At 40.5% G+C, this 20,288-nt stretch overlaps 1 protein-coding gene, 1 long non-coding RNA gene and 3 other non-coding genes across 5 annotated transcripts in view; all 5 read right to left on the reverse strand.

Moving 5' to 3' along the window:
• Positions 1-1,210: 1,210 nt before the first annotated feature.
• On the reverse strand, positions 1,211-1,329 carry LOC131358429 (5S ribosomal RNA). The gene has a single exon (XR_009205430.1). It is a non-coding gene; the product is annotated as a 5S ribosomal RNA (ribosomal RNA).
• Positions 1,330-3,680: 2,351 nt separating this feature from the next.
• LOC131357393 (uncharacterized) lies at positions 3,681-5,750 on the reverse strand. The gene is made up of 6 exons (XR_009205260.1): positions 5,604-5,750; positions 4,771-4,824; positions 4,418-4,466; positions 4,303-4,339; positions 4,099-4,125; positions 3,681-3,862 (listed from the first exon to the last, which is right to left on the reverse strand). It is a non-coding gene; the product is annotated as an uncharacterized LOC131357393 (long non-coding RNA).
• LOC131358762 (small nucleolar RNA SNORD63) lies at positions 4,190-4,266 on the reverse strand. Its single transcript, XR_009205682.1, has one exon. It is a non-coding gene; the product is annotated as a small nucleolar RNA SNORD63 (small nucleolar RNA).
• Positions 4,529-4,731, reverse strand: LOC131358761 (small nucleolar RNA SNORA74). Its single transcript, XR_009205681.1, has one exon. It is a non-coding gene; the product is annotated as a small nucleolar RNA SNORA74 (small nucleolar RNA).
• A 3,784-nt stretch (positions 5,751-9,534) lies between the features above and the next one.
• Positions 9,535-20,288, reverse strand: part of fhdc2 (FH2 domain containing 2) — a 15,546-nt gene continuing 4,792 nt past the window's right edge. Inside the window, exons 4-12 of the mRNA XM_058396181.1 lie at positions 18,340-18,442; positions 17,641-17,726; positions 17,310-17,410; positions 16,823-16,893; positions 16,557-16,664; positions 14,414-14,484; positions 14,163-14,280; positions 13,888-14,052; positions 9,535-12,108 (exon numbers count right to left, since the gene is read on the reverse strand). Of these exons, the coding sequence (XP_058252164.1) occupies positions 10,633-12,108; positions 13,888-14,052; positions 14,163-14,280; positions 14,414-14,484; positions 16,557-16,664; positions 16,823-16,893; positions 17,310-17,410; positions 17,641-17,726; positions 18,340-18,442 (2,299 nt within the window). The 3' untranslated portion in view covers positions 9,535-10,632. The remainder of the gene's footprint in view (positions 12,109-13,887; positions 14,053-14,162; positions 14,281-14,413; positions 14,485-16,556; positions 16,665-16,822; positions 16,894-17,309; positions 17,411-17,640; positions 17,727-18,339; positions 18,443-20,288) is intronic.

Below are 20,288 nucleotides of genomic sequence, written 5' to 3' on the forward strand. Positions count from 1 at the left end.
TGTGCACTGGTGCACAGTCATGTTGGAAGAGGAAGGGGCCAGCTCCAAACTGTTCCCACAAAGTTGGGAGCATGGAATTGTCCAAAATGTCTTGGTATGCTGAAGCATTCAGAGTTCCTTTCACTGGAACTAAGGGGCCAAGCCCAGCTCCTGAAAAACAACCCCACACCATAATCCCCCCTCCACCAAACTTTACACTTGGCACAATGCAGTCAGACCCAACCGCCAAACCCAGACTCATCCATCAGATTGCCAGATGGAGAAGCGCAATTCGTCACTCCAGAGAACGCGTCTCCACTGCTCTAGAGTCCAGTGGCGGCGTGCTTTACACCACTGCATCCGACGCTTTGCATTGCACTTGGTGATGTATGGCTTGGATGCAGCTGCTCGGCCATGGAAACCCATTCCATGAAGCTCTCTGCGCACTGTTCTTGAGCTAATCTGAAGGCCACATGAAGTTTGGAGGTCTGTAGCGATTGACTCTGCAGAAAGTTGGCGACCTCTTCGCACTATGCGCCTCAGCATCCGCTGACCCCGCTCCGTCAGTTTACATGGCCTACCACTTCGTGGCTGGGTTGCTGTCGTTCCCAAACACTTCCACGTTCTTATAATACAGCTGACAGTTGACTGTGGAATATTTAGGAGCGAGGAAATTTCATGACTGGATTTGTTGCACAGGTGGCATCCTATCACAGTTCCACGCTGGAATTCACTTTGCTCCTGAGAGCGACCCATTCTTTCACAAATGTTTGTAAAAACAGTCTGCATGCCTAGGTGCTTGATTTTATACACCTGTGGCCATGGAAGTGATTGGAACACCTGATTCTGATTATTTGGATGGATGAGCGAATACTTTTGGCAAAATAGTGTATCTGCTACGTCAAGTCCGTCCATTCTGGAAACATACACCCTCCGAAATAAATAACCTTATGTAAAAAAAAGTTTCTTAATAATAAAATAGAGTAATAATTGTATTTTAAAGGAATATGCGAGTGAGTGTTTGAATGAATGAATGAATGAATGAAGTGCAAAATAAATAAGGTAAGGATAATTCTGTGATTTGAGCATGAATTTGTGTCGAGGTGATTGATTGCTTGTTGATTTTGTCACATGTGTCTCTGTGTGTGATCTCTGTGTAGTAATAAATGAATGCAAGTTGAAGGTGTTTTTGAGTTTGAAAAGTTGCAGTAGAGACTTTTGACGGTGAAAAAGCTTACAGCACCTGGTATTCCCAGGCGGTCTCCCATGCAAGTACTAACCAGGCCCGACCCTGCTTAGCTTCCGAGATCGGACGAGATCGGGCGTTCTCAGGGTGGTATGGCCGTAAGCGAAAGAGCAGTTTCAATAAGGGCTCTTTATAGTGTACGATGTAGATGACTTCTTTTCTTTTTTTCTTTTATTTATTTTAAAGTCACTCATTCGCGTCTCACTTTGCTGTTGGGTGGAGAGAACAACCGCTTCATCCATATCAAACTTTCTGTCTCACCACCTGCAACCCACACGCGCCTCTCCACCTCTTGGGATTACTAACACTTAATGACATCTTACTCTGCTTAATTTGACAAAATATTTAAACAGGCACGTTGCACGCTGCATCTTAGCTTCTTGCTTTATTTTCATGCCACATCAATAAAACACTTGACATAAGACAGCAGATTGCTGCGAGAGAAAGTAAGGTGTTTTTGAACAGGCTATTACCACTTCATCCACAAATACTTTTCTTGCTTCAATTATTACTTCGTTAAAAACAATTCAGAGCAACAACTTAAATGCCGCAACAACTACAAGAGCCACATGTCTGCTCTCTTCTTCTTTTTTCAGGAGTTGGACGCATTACCGCCACCAGCTGAACTGGAGAGAGGGGCCGGCTTCCAACGCGAGCGAGTGAGAGAGCGCGTGAGTGCGTGCGCTCTCTTTTCTCTCTCACTCTCTCTCTCTCTCTCTCTCTCTCTCTGCGTTTACAGCATTTGCTAGACGAGTCTATCATAGGGGATTTTACACAAGTGCTTGAATTGGAAACTTCAGAACATATCTAGAAATAAAGAACACTGTACACAATCTGAACAAACCTGCAACATCCAATTGTTTGTTGGAGCATCTAAGACGCTCATGTTATAAGTGCAAATGCTACTACTACGACTGTTACGGACAGGAATCATAGTAGAAGAAGTAGCAGTAGTAAGAAAAATAATTAAAAATAATAACGAAATACACGAATAAAAGAATAATCACGAGATTGGTATCATCAAGAAATGTGACTATGATATCTGCTACGTGAAGTCCGTCCATTCTAGAAACATACACCCTCCGAAATAAATAACTTTATGTAAAAAAAAGTGACTATGATATCTGCTACGTGAAGTCCGTCCATTCTAGAAACATACACCCTCCGAAATAAATAACTTTATGTAAAAAAAAGTGACTATGATATCTGCTACGTGAAGTCCGTCCATTCTAGAAACATACACCCTCCGAAATAAATAACTTTATGTAAAAAAAAGTGACTATGATATCTGCTACGTGAAGTCCGTCCATTCTGGAAACAAAAAAAAAAATCTCTGGAAAGTGGGGCCGGCTTCCAACGCGAGCGAGTGAGAGAGAGCGTGAGTGCGTGCGCTCTTGGTCTGGTCTCTTGGTCTCGGCCTTACAAACTCATATAGAACAAACCACCATACAAATCATCACACTACACAATTTAAAACATAGGGGGCCATGTATCCCCAATCCTTATTGATGGGGCAAGACAAGAAATCTCTGAGACCCTTATCTCTTAGGAGATAAAACAAATTTGAAGATAAACCATCAAGCTGTTGTTGGTACCACTTTACTTTTACTGATGGTAGTGGGTCACTGGTTTTATGCAGTTATTGGGAGCCAGGGATATTTTCATTTTCTCCTATACTTTTGCTCACTTGAAAATAGGATGGCCTGGATCTGCCACCAAAGGTGTTATAATCTAGGTTGTTGAACATATTGATCAGATTAAAAAAATGTATTACTGAAGAACTTTTAACCATGAAATATTTACAAACCCCCCAAACATTATCAGCTTTAGTCCAGCCACTCCAGGATTGTTAATGGCAATTTAATTGTGCACACAAGTTCATCTATCTAAATGCAGCATATCATCAACATAACTGCTCCAAATAAACATACCTTAATGACCTATGTCCAAGTATAAAATGTATGGGTCATTTACTATTCAAGTAAAGCTTTACCATTTTGTGATGTTGCAACTTTCTGGGTGCAGATAGTACTTCACACTTTCTCTAATCACTTGGAACAATATAGTAGTACAACTAAGTGTTTCTCAGCCCTGGTCCTGAAACGCCCCTACACCACATCTTAAGCTTATGCGATTCCTCAATAAAGTCCATTATTATCCAAAATACCATACCTTTATAGCGAGACAAAGTGACTGGAGTCAGCTGATCAGAATCAGTTTATACTCAAGTTTCTAAATGAAAATCAAACTTCACTTTAATTACACCTCCCACACCCAAATAAATCATGGTAAATTGTATTGAAGTGTCTGAGAAACATTAATACTTTATTGCCCACAGTGATGTAATTTACCCTGCTCCAACATGCTCAAGGGAGGGAAGGATACTGCAGAACCCAGGTTGGGTAAACACCATAGCATAATGGTGAATATTTTTTAACTAAAGAAATTTGAAAAATTCATGGACACAAATTCCACTTTATTTCTTCAGTGTTCAGGACTCAATTAAAAAAATAAAAGAAAAACCCACACAAGAATCCATACATTTCACAAAAATATGGAAACCATCAAGCCAGACTTCCTTGATCTTGCACAAGTGATCAGTCTTGTATGGTTAGTCAGCCCTTTTCAAACATGAACCTACAAGACAAACATACAAGTCAGACATTTATATAACTGAACATTTAAAATGGCATTAAGTATACAGTTGTAGCAGGTCTTCTTGTCAGGTGCTTTTAGACTACAAATAGCCAAAACCTGTGCCAGCCCTGCATATGCTTTCCCAAGGTACAAAAGACATCATGAAAACACACAGTTTGTCATGATGGTATCAACTTGGTGTTTATGCTTCAAGCGAACAGGAAGGATTGCCTGACCTTGCTATTACACCTACTGCACACCACCTGTGAAGGAAGAGAAGAGTTGGAGGAAACCCATCAACATGTCCAGTAGCACAGAAGTATGAATTATGCTCAGTATTATAAGTGGAAAATTTCTTCACTTCACAGTAAGAATGATGTGTTGAATTAAGTACATCACAGCATTATTTGTATCACAACAACAAATGCACTAACACTTACCATACTAAGGCCACAGTTCCTGAGGAATGCCTTCAGCCTATAAGAAAACAGTCATTGAATTAAAATTTGTAGATGTTGTGCATCATAACATTCATCTAAACAAAATTCCCCTCACCACTCAAGTCAACAGGCCATGGCAGCACGGGTCTTCGAATGTCAAACATCTGCAAGAGACAACTCAATTAAAACCATTTCATTCACCAAAACAAGCATTTTTCAATACATCAATGTTTGCTCACAGACTAGGGCTGTCCACACGGGATTAGTGACCAGCCCACTCTCAAGTGGGCAAGACACCACCATGGCCTTGCTACAAGACTGCTAAAACAGCAAGCCCTGAGCACAGCCTAAACAGCAGTGCCTTTCTTTTCCAGCAGAGTAACACTAGATCAAGCACGGTAAAGGCCTGCACAGCTGACTGCCGCTGGATAAAACGTTTATTCATCGCTAATGGAAAGTTCAGCTTACCAGCACAGTGATGCAGCGAAGTCAGCCTGGAGAAGTGCTGGACAAGTGAGCCATCTGTAAATACAAAGAAATTGTGTTTGACCAATCCGGAGGACGAATATTAAAATGTATAAAAAGCTGAACAAACATTTTATACTGTTTCAAGTCTCAAATAGTCACTATCTGAAAGAACAGTCCCTCCATGACTTTGGAGAGTTTTGCCTTTATTGCAGGCAAACATGCACGAGTTTGCAGCAGCTTTTTCAAATTTGTGATGCCTTCCCCCCAGGAAAACCACTCGATTGGGTGAAACTGCAAGCACAATTTTTGTACTACTATTTAAAGATGCATGTAATTACTTTTGGGTGATAGTTGTACTCGTGACCAACGCACGTGAGGCAAAAAAAAGGCCTGGGCAGAACGCGCTTTGTGATGACATCACTCGATTCGTCTGGGCGTAAATTCTTAGTTATTCTGGCAAAAATAAAAGCACAATTCTGGGTTTATCGCAGGGTTTGTTTGCGTTCTTTTTTGCCATCTTTATTTTTTATTCGGGAGGATCTGGGAAACGGCGACCTGATGATCAGGAACATGCACCGACACGAACACGTGGTGTTAACAGGAACCTGCTCCAGACTTCCATAAAAACTCACTGATCTAGTTTTACACATTTTGCAAATGCAATGAAATACACATGGAAACAAACAGGAAAGGAGAAACCCAGAAAAAAGTTCACACAATACATGACTTGGGTACTCCGGAGAAACCCGCTTTTAATGCGCCTTATGTGCTAAATTGGACATGATTACGATGCAACATAAACATCATAAAGAATAATGTGCTAATAAACTCACCACGGCACTCTCAAGCAAGAAAAATCCTTAAAAGGCAAAGCAAAGCTCTCGTGCAATGTACAGGAATACAACACCGCCATGGCGAACCGGAAAGAACGCGCGCCCTCGCGCACCGGATTTATACAACACCGTAGAAGGGCGTGGCTTGCTTGGATAGAAACCTCGCGAAGGCTAAACCGTGTTACTGCGCATGCGTCTACTTCTTGTCTGAAGTATGACGAAACGATTACGTCAGTTTATTTATACGTCAGGTATTTATAATACTGTTGTAATAATACTATTAATAATGTAATGTTATAATGTGTTGTTGGTAGCAATTTCGTGCATGCGCAGCACGAAACCTGAGTTTCAGCACATGCGCAGAAAAAATAACAGATTTTTTTGGGCATGTATTAAAATTCTCTAACAATTAAAGAGCAAAGACCAAATTCAGTTAAATGTTCATTACTGAAGTAAATTAAATAGTAACGTAACAGTTATTACTGAATTCTTGAATTGCCTTACAATTGAAAATCACTGTATTCTGTTTGTCATATTTAGTCATTTCATTAATCTTTCAGGATATTTTAATTTTGCTGGATCTCTTTATTTACTTTTTTTATACCATTTAGCTGGAATGTGAAAGAAAGAAAGAAAGACAGAAAGAAAGAATAATTTCATATAAGGCTTAGATATGGAACAACACCATGCTTCTTAAATGTTGATACTGATTCTGATTCAAAAACCAGCCAATCCGATAGAGTTTTCTTTTTAAATCTGCTAGGTTTTAAAATTTGTTTCAAATGCACTTAAAAATAAAACAAATAAATATGCATAGCTAAAAACGACTTAAACAAAACTGCAGCTTTTACACAAAAAAAGCTGTTAAAGTATAAATATGATAATAAAAAATAATGGGTTTTTTTTTTCCATTTGGTTTTCTGAAACTTTAAGCATAACTTCCAGTTAATAAATAAATAAATAAATAAGTAATCTTTTAAAAATTTCTCCATTTTCTGTAGTGTTTATCCTAAACAGTGTCATCACAGGGACCCTAGAGTCTATCCCAGGAGACTCTGGGGACAAGGCAAGGGTTACACTGGATGGGCTGCCAATCACAGGGCACAAACACATACACCTCAAACTATTCAGAGATGCCAATACCACAGATATTTTTGGACTGGGAGAGGAAACTGATGCACCTGGAGGAAATTTCTGAAGCACAGGGCAGAGGCACGAGGCAAACATGCTGACCAGTAAACCACCATGCCCACTTTCCTTTTTCTATGTTAGCCAGTAAATCTCTAATAGGTGGCAGTGGTGGCTCAAGTTATTAAGGCTCTGGGATTGTGATCGGAAGATCTGGCTTCAAGCCCCAGTACTGCCAAGCTGCCACTGCTGGGCCCTTGAGCAAGGCCCTCAACCACCCCCACCCCTGTGCTGTAAGGGCTTTGCATCATGGCTGACCCTGCACTCTGACCCCAACCCTCCAAGGATGGGATATGTGAAGAAAGAATTTCACTGTGCAGTAATATACATAATGTACATGTGAAAAATAAAGGCTACTTAACTTAATAAGGGTCTTTCCAAAAAGATTTTACAAGAGTGATTTCATGCAAGTCTTCCTGTTTTTTTTTTTGTTTTGTTTCTTTTAAATCCCAGCCTTTACCTAATCATACATATCAATGTTTCTATGAGTCTAATTGGGCTTTTCAACCTCGTTCATAAACCTTGTTCCAAGAAAATAAAGTAAGATCAAATTCAGAGCGATTCTCCAACTGTACACTAGATGGCAGTATAAACCTGACAAAGTGGTATGAATAACCCAAAAAGCTCAGATTATTTTGCACTGAACGAACAGTTTTGCTTATCAGTTATTTTTTTTTAATAATAAACATAAATGGAAAAATAAAAATCACTGCTGAAATCTCCTGGTGAAGCTGGGAGAACTACTGTATTAAAATACCATTCTTTGTCTACATTGTGGACAATTTGCAGTATTATGGATTCGGAATAACAGTTGGCAAAGATTCACCATTCTTTTACCTTCAGGAGCTTGACTTGTATTTTAGCAGCTAGCAAAAGAGATCCACAATGTATTATACTTTAACAATGCAATATGTCCTAATGTTTTAGGAAATCAACCCAATAGAACACCTTTGGAATGAATTAGAGCAGAGACTGTGAGCCAGGCCTTCTCATCCAACATCAGTGTCTGACCTCACAAATGTGCTTCTAATAAAATGGTCAAAAATTCCCATAAACACACTCCTAAACCTTGTGGAAAGTCTGAAAGTTGAAGCTGTTATCGCTGCAGAGTGTGGGCCAACTCCATATTACATTAATGTGCATGTAAAGGCAGACGTCCCAGTCTTAGAATGGCTCAGAGTCTCCACTCTAATTCATCCCAAAGGTGTTTTATCGGTCTGGACTCTGTGCAGGTCAGTCAAGTTCCTTCACACCAAACTCGCTCATCCATGCCTTTATGAACCTTGCTTTTGCACTGGTGCGCAGTCATGTTGGAACAGGAAGCGGTCATCTCCAAACTGTTCCCACAAAGTTGGGAGCATAAAATTGTCCAAAATGTCTTGGTATGCTGAAGCATTAAGAGTTCCTTTCACTGGAACTTAGGGGTCAAGCCCAGTCCCTGAAAAACAACAGCCGAATTCAATGATTTGGAGGGGTGTCCCAAAACCTTTGCAAATATAGTGTATGTAGCGCATCTTTTGAAATGTTACAAAATTTTCAACAAATACTTGATGTAAAAATCAGAAACAATTGTATTTCTATGGGCATTTGATGAATTAGAGTGATCCACTTAACAACATATAACATTCTAAAAAATTAAAGACTTTTATTATGCTAAATTTATTACTGTTTTCCAAGTGACAAGGCCCAGGCTTTAACGTTCTATAAATTGAAAACAATACAAATGTTTCCTAGCCCATCATTCACCTCCTCATCCTTTCAGCTTCTGATGTCATACAGACCAGTCAACCCTGTGAAGACATCCTGACTGATGATCAGGCTTTTACACACGAAGAGACACCAAGTTTTATTGCTTTTCCCCCAGAGAGCTGGCGTCATTCTGTCTCATCACAGGAACTTTCCCACCGAGACCCCCAGACGGATGCTTGTCCCCTCTTTTGGTGGGGTGGAATTCTCCAGAACAGCCCCGGCATCTCCATGGCAACGTTTAAAAGCTTGAGGGTGAGTGTGTCAAGAGATGGAGGGGGAGAGCAAAAAGAGACACTGAGCAGAGCTGAAGGGCAGGGCGCAAAGGCTGATAAAGAGCATAACTATGGAAGGGGAAGTATTGAGACCTTGAAAATGAGTCTGTATGTTCATTTGTTCCCACCCTTTCAACTAAATGCCAACATCTGATAAAGATGATTTCATGACCATCTACTGGATCAATGGGGAAACTCCTTACTGGTGTTTTTGTGGATATAACAATTCCAAATTGATATAATGCATCTCATATATAAATGCTCTAAACTGTGTTACATTTTAAAATAGCATGGTCTGTGTTCATGTAGAAGATTTGGGGGGATTACCAGTGTTTCAGGATTAAAAGTATTTAAATATGCCAGGAGATATGATCTAATGTTTTTATTGCAGTATCAAGCCCATACCAAATATCCAGGGTCCCCTGTGTGTGGAGTTCTGCATGTTTTTTCACATGTCCACATGGGTTTCCTTCCACCTGCTAAAAACATGCCAGTAAATCGATCAGACAATCCAAACTGCCCCTAGGTGTGATTGTGAGTGGAAAGTGTGTGCATGGTGCCACGAGATGGACTAGCATCACAGTGTTGAAGACAGGCTCTGGATGCACCATGAAGCACACCACAATAACTGCAGATGATTATGATGGACTGATTTATTCCTAGTGACCAGAAAAATCATGTTATGGCTTCACTTCTCTCTTATACCAAGTCAAAATGGACATTTTCGTCTTTATTTAATAGTTTTTATTTACAAATGCAAATATTACAATAGATATTTTCAAATGTTTCTTCAACACAAAACACAAACTTCATTATTAATCTCTCAGGTCTCATAAAGTGCATCAGGTTGAGAAAAGGTAAAAAAAGGGGGGGACAAGCCCCATACCAATAGGCAGCATTGCACAGACCTCTATCCAACAGAGGCAATACAACATAAAAGGCACCATCTCTCATGTAGCTTTTTTGGACTGACTTAAGACCCAATTACCTTCACATAGCCTACAATGAATGACTTTGTACCTAATTTGAACTAAAGTTGCTCTGACCTGGTGTAAGGACTGTTGGGTAGAATGTGGACTCTACCTATTTAGGTAGACTAGTATAAAAAAAAAAATAGCATTATTAGATTAAGGTCCTTATACCACAGTGCAAATGTCTCATTCTACCTGTTCAGCATTTACACTTAATGCCACGTGATGCACTGAAATCTAAGGTATAACATGAAGACAGACAAAGCTAAGAACAACAAATATGTCCTGGTCCAAAAAATAATAGCCTTTACAGCAATGTTCCATCAGAAACTCCTTTTTGACTTCTCTCCAGAGGTGCTCTGTAGCCTGCACAGAGCATGCTAGTGTTCAGAGGTAGTGGGTGAGCTAAAGGCACTTCTGCATCCAGCTCTGTGGATTGTTTCTCCATCATTAACAGTCACCCTGCTGAAAAGTGAGGACAAATCACATAGGGACACCTGATTCAGTGGAAGACTCTGAGAGGAGTGACTATCCTCGTAAGGATCCTTTTCCCTGCCCTGGTCTCAGGCCCTACCGAGCAAACAGAATGAATGGTTCCTTTATTGAATGGCATTTTGGACAGACAGAGCTAGGGGAAAGGACTGAATTGACGGTTTAGCAGGGAAAAAAAAAAAACATTGGAGTCACTTCAGTCCAACCCAGAACACAGGTTCATTCAATCCCTCTTGCTTTTAGTACAAATACCTGCATACACAATGACCTTAAAATCACCTTAAAGACACAAACAGACACAGACACGTCCAGAGGTCCATCAGTCAGCACTAACTGAAAATATTCAGAGGTCAAACTTCATCGCCACATGGGCTGAGTGGCAGGTCGTGGGATTTTAGGGCCAGCAGTCCGTGAGCCTGCTGTTGCCTTAGAGGACGCTGTGTCTGCATTCTTGGCTGATCTGGCTTTGGCTGCATTGATAACTGCAGTCCGGACGGCCTTTGTGTTTGTAGCTGCAGTTGGACTATGGAGGGTGCGAGTCTGACATGGGCTCTGGGACTCTGAATGGGGCGTGAACCACTTTGAAACACGCAAGGGTGAACCCCTAACTAATTGCTGGTGACTGCTGGGAAGTGTCTTGTTTTGCTCTGGGCTGGGTTTTTCAGTAGGTTGGCAGTTCTGCTTCACCACTCTGTCAGACTGGGCACTTGCTTTATCCCTTGTGCTGATGCTGCGCTTCAACTCAACCTGGATAATGCGGGGCCGTGTGACTGCTGACGAGCGCATGGAGACGGAACGTAAAGGGGTTGAACGCGATCCACGAGGGGTTGCTGGTCCCTCAGCCGAACTTGGCTCTGGCTTGGGACGTGCTCTCGGAATGCCGGAGCTGTTACCAGGCCCAATTTGTGAGGCCAGTCCTCTTTTAGAGGGACTTTTGTTAGGCATTTTGGGAGTTTCCCTGCATTGGGGCAAGCTTGCACCATCTTTCTCTTCAGCCTCCAGCTCTTTTTTCCATTTTGAGCAGTGGCTCGGTGCTGCCCGTTGTCCAGTGGGCGAAAGAGCTTCGTATGAGTGCAGACCCTTCACTAGAGTGTGGCATTCCAAGGTCTCACCCACCCGTGTGTACAGTCGTTCTCTCTCTGGGCTGACTGGCCCAGCTTCCTGCGCCAACTGAGGCGAGATTTCTAGATGGCAGGATCCCTGCGAGATCTTGGCATTAGCCTGTACAGCCACTCTGTCAGATAGCAGTTCCAGGGTGCTAGCTTTAATACAGTCCGTTTCTGAATCTGGGACCGTCTTTACATGCTTTACTCTTTCAGAGGTTTTGTTAACCTGCGTTTCAACTTTCATTACCTTGTTAGAGTTTAATCCCATAACTGGTGATGTGTTCATCTCCCTCTCTTGCTGTATTGTAACAGTTGTTTCGGGTGTAGCTGCCGCATTTCCATCAAGGTCTGTTTGCAACACACATTCCTCTAACAATTCAGAGTCCATTTTAATTCCATTCGAACCATTTGGTGTTTTAACACATTCCTTCCACGAATGTCTCCTAAGCTGGGAATTTTTACTGTTGCCCTCTGACTTTAATGGCTGTTGGAGGTCTTCACTCTGAAGGGTACTGTGGTCCAAGCTCTTGTCCTGAAAGCTATGAAAGCGTTGCGGCTGTCGGCGGAGGCTGCGGCGGCTCCAGGTGTAGCTCAGGTTTCTCTCAAGAGTGCGCTCCAGGTCATCGAGCTCAGAGCCACTACAGACTGCCAGTGAACGCCTTTTCTCCAGGTTCTCCCGCTGCCGTTCGGCACGCCTCTGCTCCTGCAGCTCACGCTCAGCGTTTTCCTGAGACACAACATGTGAAAGAGTAAATAAGAGAATGTATAAAAGAACAAAAACAATTGAATTCGGTTTCTAAATACATATCTTTAAAACATATCTTCTCCCATAGAACATAAATGTAAACAAGACCCTCAGCCCTCTGTATGTTGTTTTAGACCAATAATTTAAAGTAATTATTGAATGAGGCATTAGCTAGCCCAAACAGACCGCCAAGCATTTTTAATTCCAGCACAAAATATTGAGACTAATTGTTGTCCATTGCATTGGAAGAGCCCATGCAAATTTTGCTGACAAGAATTCATGTTTTTCTATACAGAGGAAAAACCTGTTAATTCACACAAAACTCCCTTAGAACAGACACCTAGGAGCAATTGTTGTATTCCATAAAAACAAGTTTATGAATTCATCAGTCAACAGAGTTTGAAAGTGAAGTATTATATCCAATTTTTTAAATAATAGTGGTCTAATGGCGCATATAACCATGGATAGCTAGCTTATCTAAAGTAAAAGTAAACTGAATTATTACTACAGTGTATGACATTAAACAAAACCAGCTTTAGTCAAACATTTTCATGTCTCTCATCCCACAAGTCTGATTTACACTTCCTTCCAAAAATGTTCTGAATACGGTGTAGTGCAACAATACATTTGCCCCCAAAACCGAAAAATAAAATCGTAAATACTGAGAATATTTGAACAAACCAAGCAGCGGAGACAAACACTATTTGCTCAACATATCAGACATGTTTTTGAACTAATGCAAAAAAAAAATTAGCAAACAAAACAAAGGAGCTCTAAAGAAGAGCTTTAAAGAAGCTGGGAAATAAAATCCAAAAATTAAGGTAAACATTTTCCATTAGACAATGCAGTGATGCATGATCCTTCTAACATGAGGCCACAGCAAACAGTCATGTTCACATTTATGTGCAGCCATTGAATTTCACTGTAATGCCCTTTCACAGATCATATCTTTGTTTGATGGACAGCTAATAAATATTCATCCCTTGTTATAAATACACGGCTTCCCTCCAAAACCACAGTGAAGGCAAACAAGGGCAAACCAATCTTGTATTAAATCTTATTACTTTTAATGAATCTAATCTAGTCATCAAGCTGACTAACAGCAAGCTAATACTTGCCAAGAGTGTAGAAGAGTGTTGTTATGGTTACAGTGTCTGCAGTGAGTAAGGCTCATTTTTATTCTTGTGTTGTGGAATACACACACATACATATATGTGTATTTTTTTATATATATATATATATATATATATATATATATATATATATATATATATATATATATATATATATATATATATATATATATATATATATATATATATATATATATATATATATATATATACACACACACACACACACACACACACACATAAAATGAAAATAGACTGATCAGCCATAACATTATGACCACTGACAGGCGACGTGATTAACACTGATTATCTCCTCCTCATGGCACTTGTTAGTGGGTGGTATTGATTCACATGGGGAGTGAAGGCTGGCCCGTGTGGTCTGATCCAACAGACAAGCTACTGTTGTTCACACCGCTGAAAAAGTTGCTGGTTCTGATAGAAAGATGTCAGAATAAACAATGCAGGACGGGTCAGGGCTGTTTTGGCAGCAAAAGGGGAACCAACACAATATTAGGCAGGTGGTCATACGGTTATGCCTGGTCGGTGTGAATAAATATTAGATAATCTCACATATTCCACAAACGCAGTACAATGTCATGCATGTATCTAGCACAGGTGGTGTATTTACCCGCACAGCTCTTTGGAAGCGAAGGCTAAAGCAGTGAAAGACATGACAGGCCTCCTCCAGTTTGAAGGAGCTCTCATCTTCACAGAAGAATTCCACCAAGGCCTGGCTGGTCTTACGCAAGCTTTCCACCTGGTCCTCAGCTTCCATCAGCTTCACCTTTGCAGTCTTAAAAAAACAAACAAATAAAAAAGACAGTGAGTTGCTACCTGGATACAACTGAACATTCACACACACTGTGCAGAATTAAGATAATTCAAATCGCAGTATGACTGTACCTTGAGGAACGGTCTCATTTGCTGTTCGATCTCTGAATCTGTCTGCACACTGATTTGCAGCGTCTCTACTCTACTGTGTAAGCGGGACAGATCCTCCAGCACGGTCTCCTCTGACAGCCTAACGCAGAACGGGTCACATTTTAATTTGAATGCAAAATATTTCTACTAAAATTTCCTCACTTTACCTCAGCACTCCCATAAATATGAATAGTAAACCTGCAACAGGTTTACAGGTTGCTTAAATAACTTACCTTGATGCTGTACTGACATGACTCAGCTGGGTGGGAAACGTCAGTAGATCCTCGTCTTTCTTCACAGCCTCCTGCAGCAGAAAACAAATCACAATGATCCATTACATACAAGCGTCTAATTACTCAATCGGTGTTGAGTGCAAAAATCCAAAATGGTGTAAATTTGGGTTATAATGCAATGACACCATCAGTCCCTGCTCTTAATGCTCCAAATATTCAGATCTGTAAAGTGTGCATGACCTAAACAGGAAAGAAAAGGTTATAACCAAACACTGAGAAAAAAAAAAAAAAACTTGTGCAATTTTCAATCCTGTCCCATTAAACACAGGTTATTCTTAAGTAGATGCCAAGTTAACATTTATGATGCTGTGTGAATCTTTCTTAAAAAACATATGGATAAAAAAAAGGCGTCTCCTGATTGTATCGGCACACAACTAGAACACATTATCTGTTCATTCTAAATAATGTGTTCAGTTACACTTCGAGTATAAATGTTCATAAATGTGGGCATATCCCATAACACATCAATCAAAAACCAAGGCAAAAAACTGCATGTCCTTACATGTGTTAGCAAGATTAACCTGCCATATAGAGTATTGATATTGGTATTGACTGACTGATATTGCAAAGATAAATTGCTGCCTTTATTGTCAATACAAAAACAGTTAAGGCCTAATATGAGGATGTTTCATAATAACATGTATATTTACACTACACTACATTGATCTAATTCCAACATCCAAGTCGAAACACAGAGTTGCAACAGTGGTGTGTTTTGAGCCTTTGTGCTCAATCAGTAAACATTACACTCATTTGCAGCTTGGAAAGTACTGAAAACAAATCTGATCTGATTCTCATATTTCATGGCTGCATCAGCTCCAGTTCCAATATTCAGGATCAGATAGATTCATCTCTACTTATGAAACGTTTCAACGATGCAGCACGAACCAAGAATCAGGACAGGAATTGTTTTTACTTTTCTTTTGTGTTACCTAGCTAAGAGTATCCAGGACACTTACAAACATATGCTAGACAATGGCACGCTATTCACACGACTATCTCGGCTCTTACGTCACCACTGTAACACGAACCCCTCAGCCTCATTCAGAAACAAAGTGCAAAGAGAGAAACACAATGAAATCATCCTCTACAGTCTCAATCACAACACAGTGTCTGAGCTGAGTGCAGACAATTCTAGCAGTGATGTAATTCCTTGCTCCCGCTGGAGTCAGGGCTGCATCAGAGTTGTGCATGACAGATGAAATCTCAGACAAATCTCTCTTTCTGAGGGAATTCCTTAGAACACTATTTCTTCCCGCAGTTATTTTTTCTTTTTCCAGTGATATTCTCCTTTGACCCTAGGTGGACATTTAAACCACAGTGACTCTGACCAAGATAAAGCTGTATTACTGAAGACGTATGAATAAATGGTGTACAGCACAATTTACACCAGACACGGTATGTACCAACTGTTGTCTTACAAGCACTGCACAACATCCAGTGTCCTCCTAAGTTAATCAACACAGCCTTTCTCCATCCAGCAAGCTTCAGATCTGAACTCTCAAAGTCAAAATGTCCGCACTTTTGATGGTTCCAGTGGGTTTCCAATTCTGACACACACCTCTCAGTAACAGCAAAAATTCCATTCACAAGCAAGCCGCAGTTTTACCAGCGTAACGTCTGTATCTTTATGTGCTCCAATGTTGGATTTTACAATTTATTGGTGTGAAAATAGCAGCAAGAAGATCAAGTCCCTCAGCATTTGAACCACAAAGACATGGTCATGATTACGATAAGATAAGAGATACTGGTTTTAATTCTTTAAAATTGTAAAAAATGTTATTAGTGATAGCCATTTGGTAATATTAGTATTAGTAATAGCTGCAATTAGTTATTCACAATCACCAGTAAAAGGGATGATTCCTCCTCAAATTATTGGTGAATGGTTGTGATATATATTTTTTTCCCTGTCATGTTTTTAAGCTACTCATGAACTTTGACAACTCAAATGGTCATCTCCAAGCCCCAGGCTCTTATGTGACGGAATTATGCAAAACGGTTCTTTTCGAAAGCTGTTTCTCTTTTATCCCACTGTATACATGTCAATGGATAAGATGACAATAGAAATTGACTTAATACACACCATGGCAACAAAATGTAGGAGGTCCACGCCTGGTTTGTTGGCTTTGGTGTCGGCCAGTTTGAGCAGTGAGGCGATCCTAAAGCCGGCAGCGTTCCCTGCGTAACCTCCCTGTGGGCAAAAGTGAGGTCAGTGTGATTGTGTTCCATGTTGCGTGACTTCTTAAACAAACAGAGCATATCAGAGCCAGTGGGCTCACAGCAAGGACACCCCCAACAAAGACATAGTCACACCAGAGGCTTTTAAGCACCTTTGAAGTGAACACTTACAGCATTCATGTAGTTCCCTGCCCTCAGCACCAGACGCAGGATGGAGTGAAGTTTGTGGCAACTCAGCAGCTCTGCAACAACAGAAGTTGATTTAGTACCATGCAGGTCACATTAAAATCCTCTCTCATGCTTCTTTTTAAATTATATTAGAGTACAAGCATGCCTTAGATAGTTTTTGGAAGGTGTTGGGTAATAGAAGCACTGATCATCTATGCCTTACATAACATGATGTTCAGCACTGCTCTTTTTGTGTGCTTGGTTTGGTTTGATATAAATCAGTGCACATTTTGTTCATTGTTCCTTCATAAGGTTTTACATAGTCTATTAATCATTCCATCTTGAAACACCAGAGCTGCAAAGGAGAATGTTTTGTACTGGGGGAGCAACACATGAAGGTGATTTACAAGGCTGAGTAAAGTGACTCGAAATGAATGTGGATGAAGTGTGCTGAAAGGAAAGAGCCAAAGCCCCCCTGCTGATGCCTTACCTCGAGCTGCCTCCCTCAGACATCTGGCCGCCACACACAGAGAGGTCACTGCGGGGTCGAACTCCTGCTGGAGGATCATGGCATCCAGGCGCAGGCGAACACTGGCCAGGAAGAATGGGAGGAAAACATGACTGATCAATCAACAGCAATTAAACACTGCCTCTGCTTTGTCTTTACGTAGGTGGGGGTGGTGATAAGACACTAAGTGCTGATAGGGTGCACTGTATTTACTGGGAGGGGTAAACTGTTACTAAGGAAATTGAAAATGTGTTAACGCTTTCCAGTTTAGTAAAGAAGTGGTAATGAAATGGTTGGATGAGTAACTACTTACTTTCGTACTTCAATGAGTAAGAGCATGAAGAGATCTGGCTCTCTTAGCAAACTATGGTCTTGGTTAAATATTTTCAGCCGTGCTTCCTGTAAAAGACAGAACAGATAATGAAAACAATCAACAGCTAGCAATACTGTACCCATAAGGTCAAGTAACATTCCACTAATTTACATCTAAATGAAGAAATAATTACCATTACCTCTAAGGGAAACGAAACATATGTAAAATAATTCAGTACTTTTAACTACATTAATGCCAGTGGCACTATGACTGCATAATGTATTTTGTACTAAAATCTAGAAAGTATTTTCATGTGCACAATACTTAAAATATGCAGCATGTAAATATCCAGTGTGATTTTGTCATAAGAAAACAGTTGAACCAAAGGTAATATTGTTAATGCTGATGAAGTTTGTAAGTAGATCCTGTGATATACCAAAAAATATGATACTGGGGAGTTACTTTGTTATGAATCTGCAAACCATTCTTATACCTAAATGTACAAATACATCAACAGTGCATTCATCAGCCACTACCAGGCTAGTCAGCATTAATAATAACGTGTGGAAGAAAGTGGGATAGCTGCATGTGAGATTTTAGTGAAATAGCAGCAAATCTACGCTCAATCTAGTGTATTCCAGACAGAGCTGAGGATGTACAGACATCTTGCCATAGGGCAGAAAGCATCTCTTCAAGTACCTCTTCAGCATCAGGCAGCAGTTTGCAGAGCTCGGATAGTTTCTCTGCCCCGTAACGCTCCCCGGCCCCCTGCCTCACATCCTCCACAATCTCCTTTGCTGCGCTGCAGAGAAAGAAAACAGCTCGAGTGAAAATGACATCACTTTTCACAGCATCGCTGATACACATTATCTTGTGTGTAGCTAAAGTACTAGAGCAGGAGACAAACACTCTACCCTGGGGACACAACACTACCTCAGCTTTTTTTAAACAAGAAAAGCCAGGAAGTATGGCAAGGAGGAAAACACAAAGACGTGAACTCCATTTACATTTCACCTGTTTTAGTCTCTTTTGAACTTGGGCAGGCTTATCAAACTTATCAGGGTGGCAGATAGAAAATAAACCTCTTGGTCGTCACAATGGCGACAGAAAAAACAGATAAAGGGACTATACAAACATACAATGCTCCATCAATGTAACCCAATGTCCTTAGTTCCAAAGAAAAGGACAAACACCAAAAATGCGTGCACAAGCTAGTCAGCATATCTGGGTACATTACAACAGCTTAAGGAACCTCATTATTTCTGATTTAATCCGTCCTATATTTATTCAAGACGTTATACCCTTTAAATAAAGGTAAATATACACTATACGGTTAATAGTTTGTGGTGGATTTGCCAATTCATCCACAAGCACATTAGTGAGGTCAGGCACTGATGTTGGGTGAGGAGGCCTCGGTGTACTAGGTTCCAAATGATTCAGACATGGTCAGTAGCTTCTTCCACTCAAACGTCTTTACAGTCCTCAATTTGTGTACAGGGACATTGTCAGACTGGAACATGTTTGGACTAGCCTCTTAGTTCTAGTGAAGGGAAATTTTATGCTAATGATATATTACAAGATATCCTATACAGCTACGTGGCAACAGTTTGGGGAATGTCTCCGCATTGCTGTGATAGTAAGGAGTCTGCAAACATTTTGCCATATATAGTGTATATGCTATGTCCCAAGCAACATACTAGCATACAACATAGTATGGTAAAAAAGTAAGTGGTTTATGTAATATCCATATGATTCTTTCACAACACTGGGATGCAGTTACAACTGCAGCCTCCATCGTGAGGGGAAGTGATCAATGAAAACCCCGGAAAATTCCTGAACAGTGGCAGTGTTTTCACCACTCCTTGTCAGCGGTGATTGCTGTTATCTTCAGACTCTGATACAGTGAGCTGAAACACATTTGCGCAAGGAGTATGGTTATGAATTTGTGAGCTGTTATATAAGCAACCCCCAATACTTTTCACAAGTTTGGTGCTATGTGAATCTGAACTTAATCTGGAAGCAGATAATGCTTAATCCTGTTAAAACTGGCTTAGTTTAAGCAACAAAAAGTTGCTGAAACCATGAACTAGACATGTCAAGGCCACTGGGTGGCATCACTTTGTCACAATAAAAAACAAACAAACAAACAAAAAAGGTTTGCTAAAAGAATTTGCCCTACATACATACACATTCAATATACACGCAAAAGCAAGAAAGACATGCCAGTTGCATAACCATTGGATTTGACTTTGGATGATAAAAACTGTTGTCTGAGGTTCAACCTTTTCATCTTATCAGTCAAAAAGGAGTACCACTAAACACTGAACAATTTGCAACTTACTCAGTAAAGACAATTTGCTCTCTTGCGTGCGACAGTGCACGCAGGTGGCTCTTTGACTTTGCTCCCAAGAGCCTTGCAAAAGCATTAGCTCATCTTTTTGTACCTTCCAGTCTGTAATTGTTTATGTAAGAGAATACTGGTGAGCCCCAGGAGTCGGGAACATGACATAATGAAAAGGTACAAGAGTCTAACACAAAGACCCTCTCACTGGCCATGTGGGGAAACATAATTCATAATGATCCATAATCCTTAGAAAATGACTCGCTACCCAAAAGCTTGTGTGGTCAGAGCAGATAAATAGGCAGAG

Source organism: Hemibagrus wyckioides, linkage group LG08 (assembly GCF_019097595.1).
Source record: "Hemibagrus wyckioides isolate EC202008001 linkage group LG08, SWU_Hwy_1.0, whole genome shotgun sequence".
Classification (NCBI taxonomy): Eukaryota; Metazoa; Chordata; class Actinopteri; order Siluriformes; family Bagridae; genus Hemibagrus; species Hemibagrus wyckioides.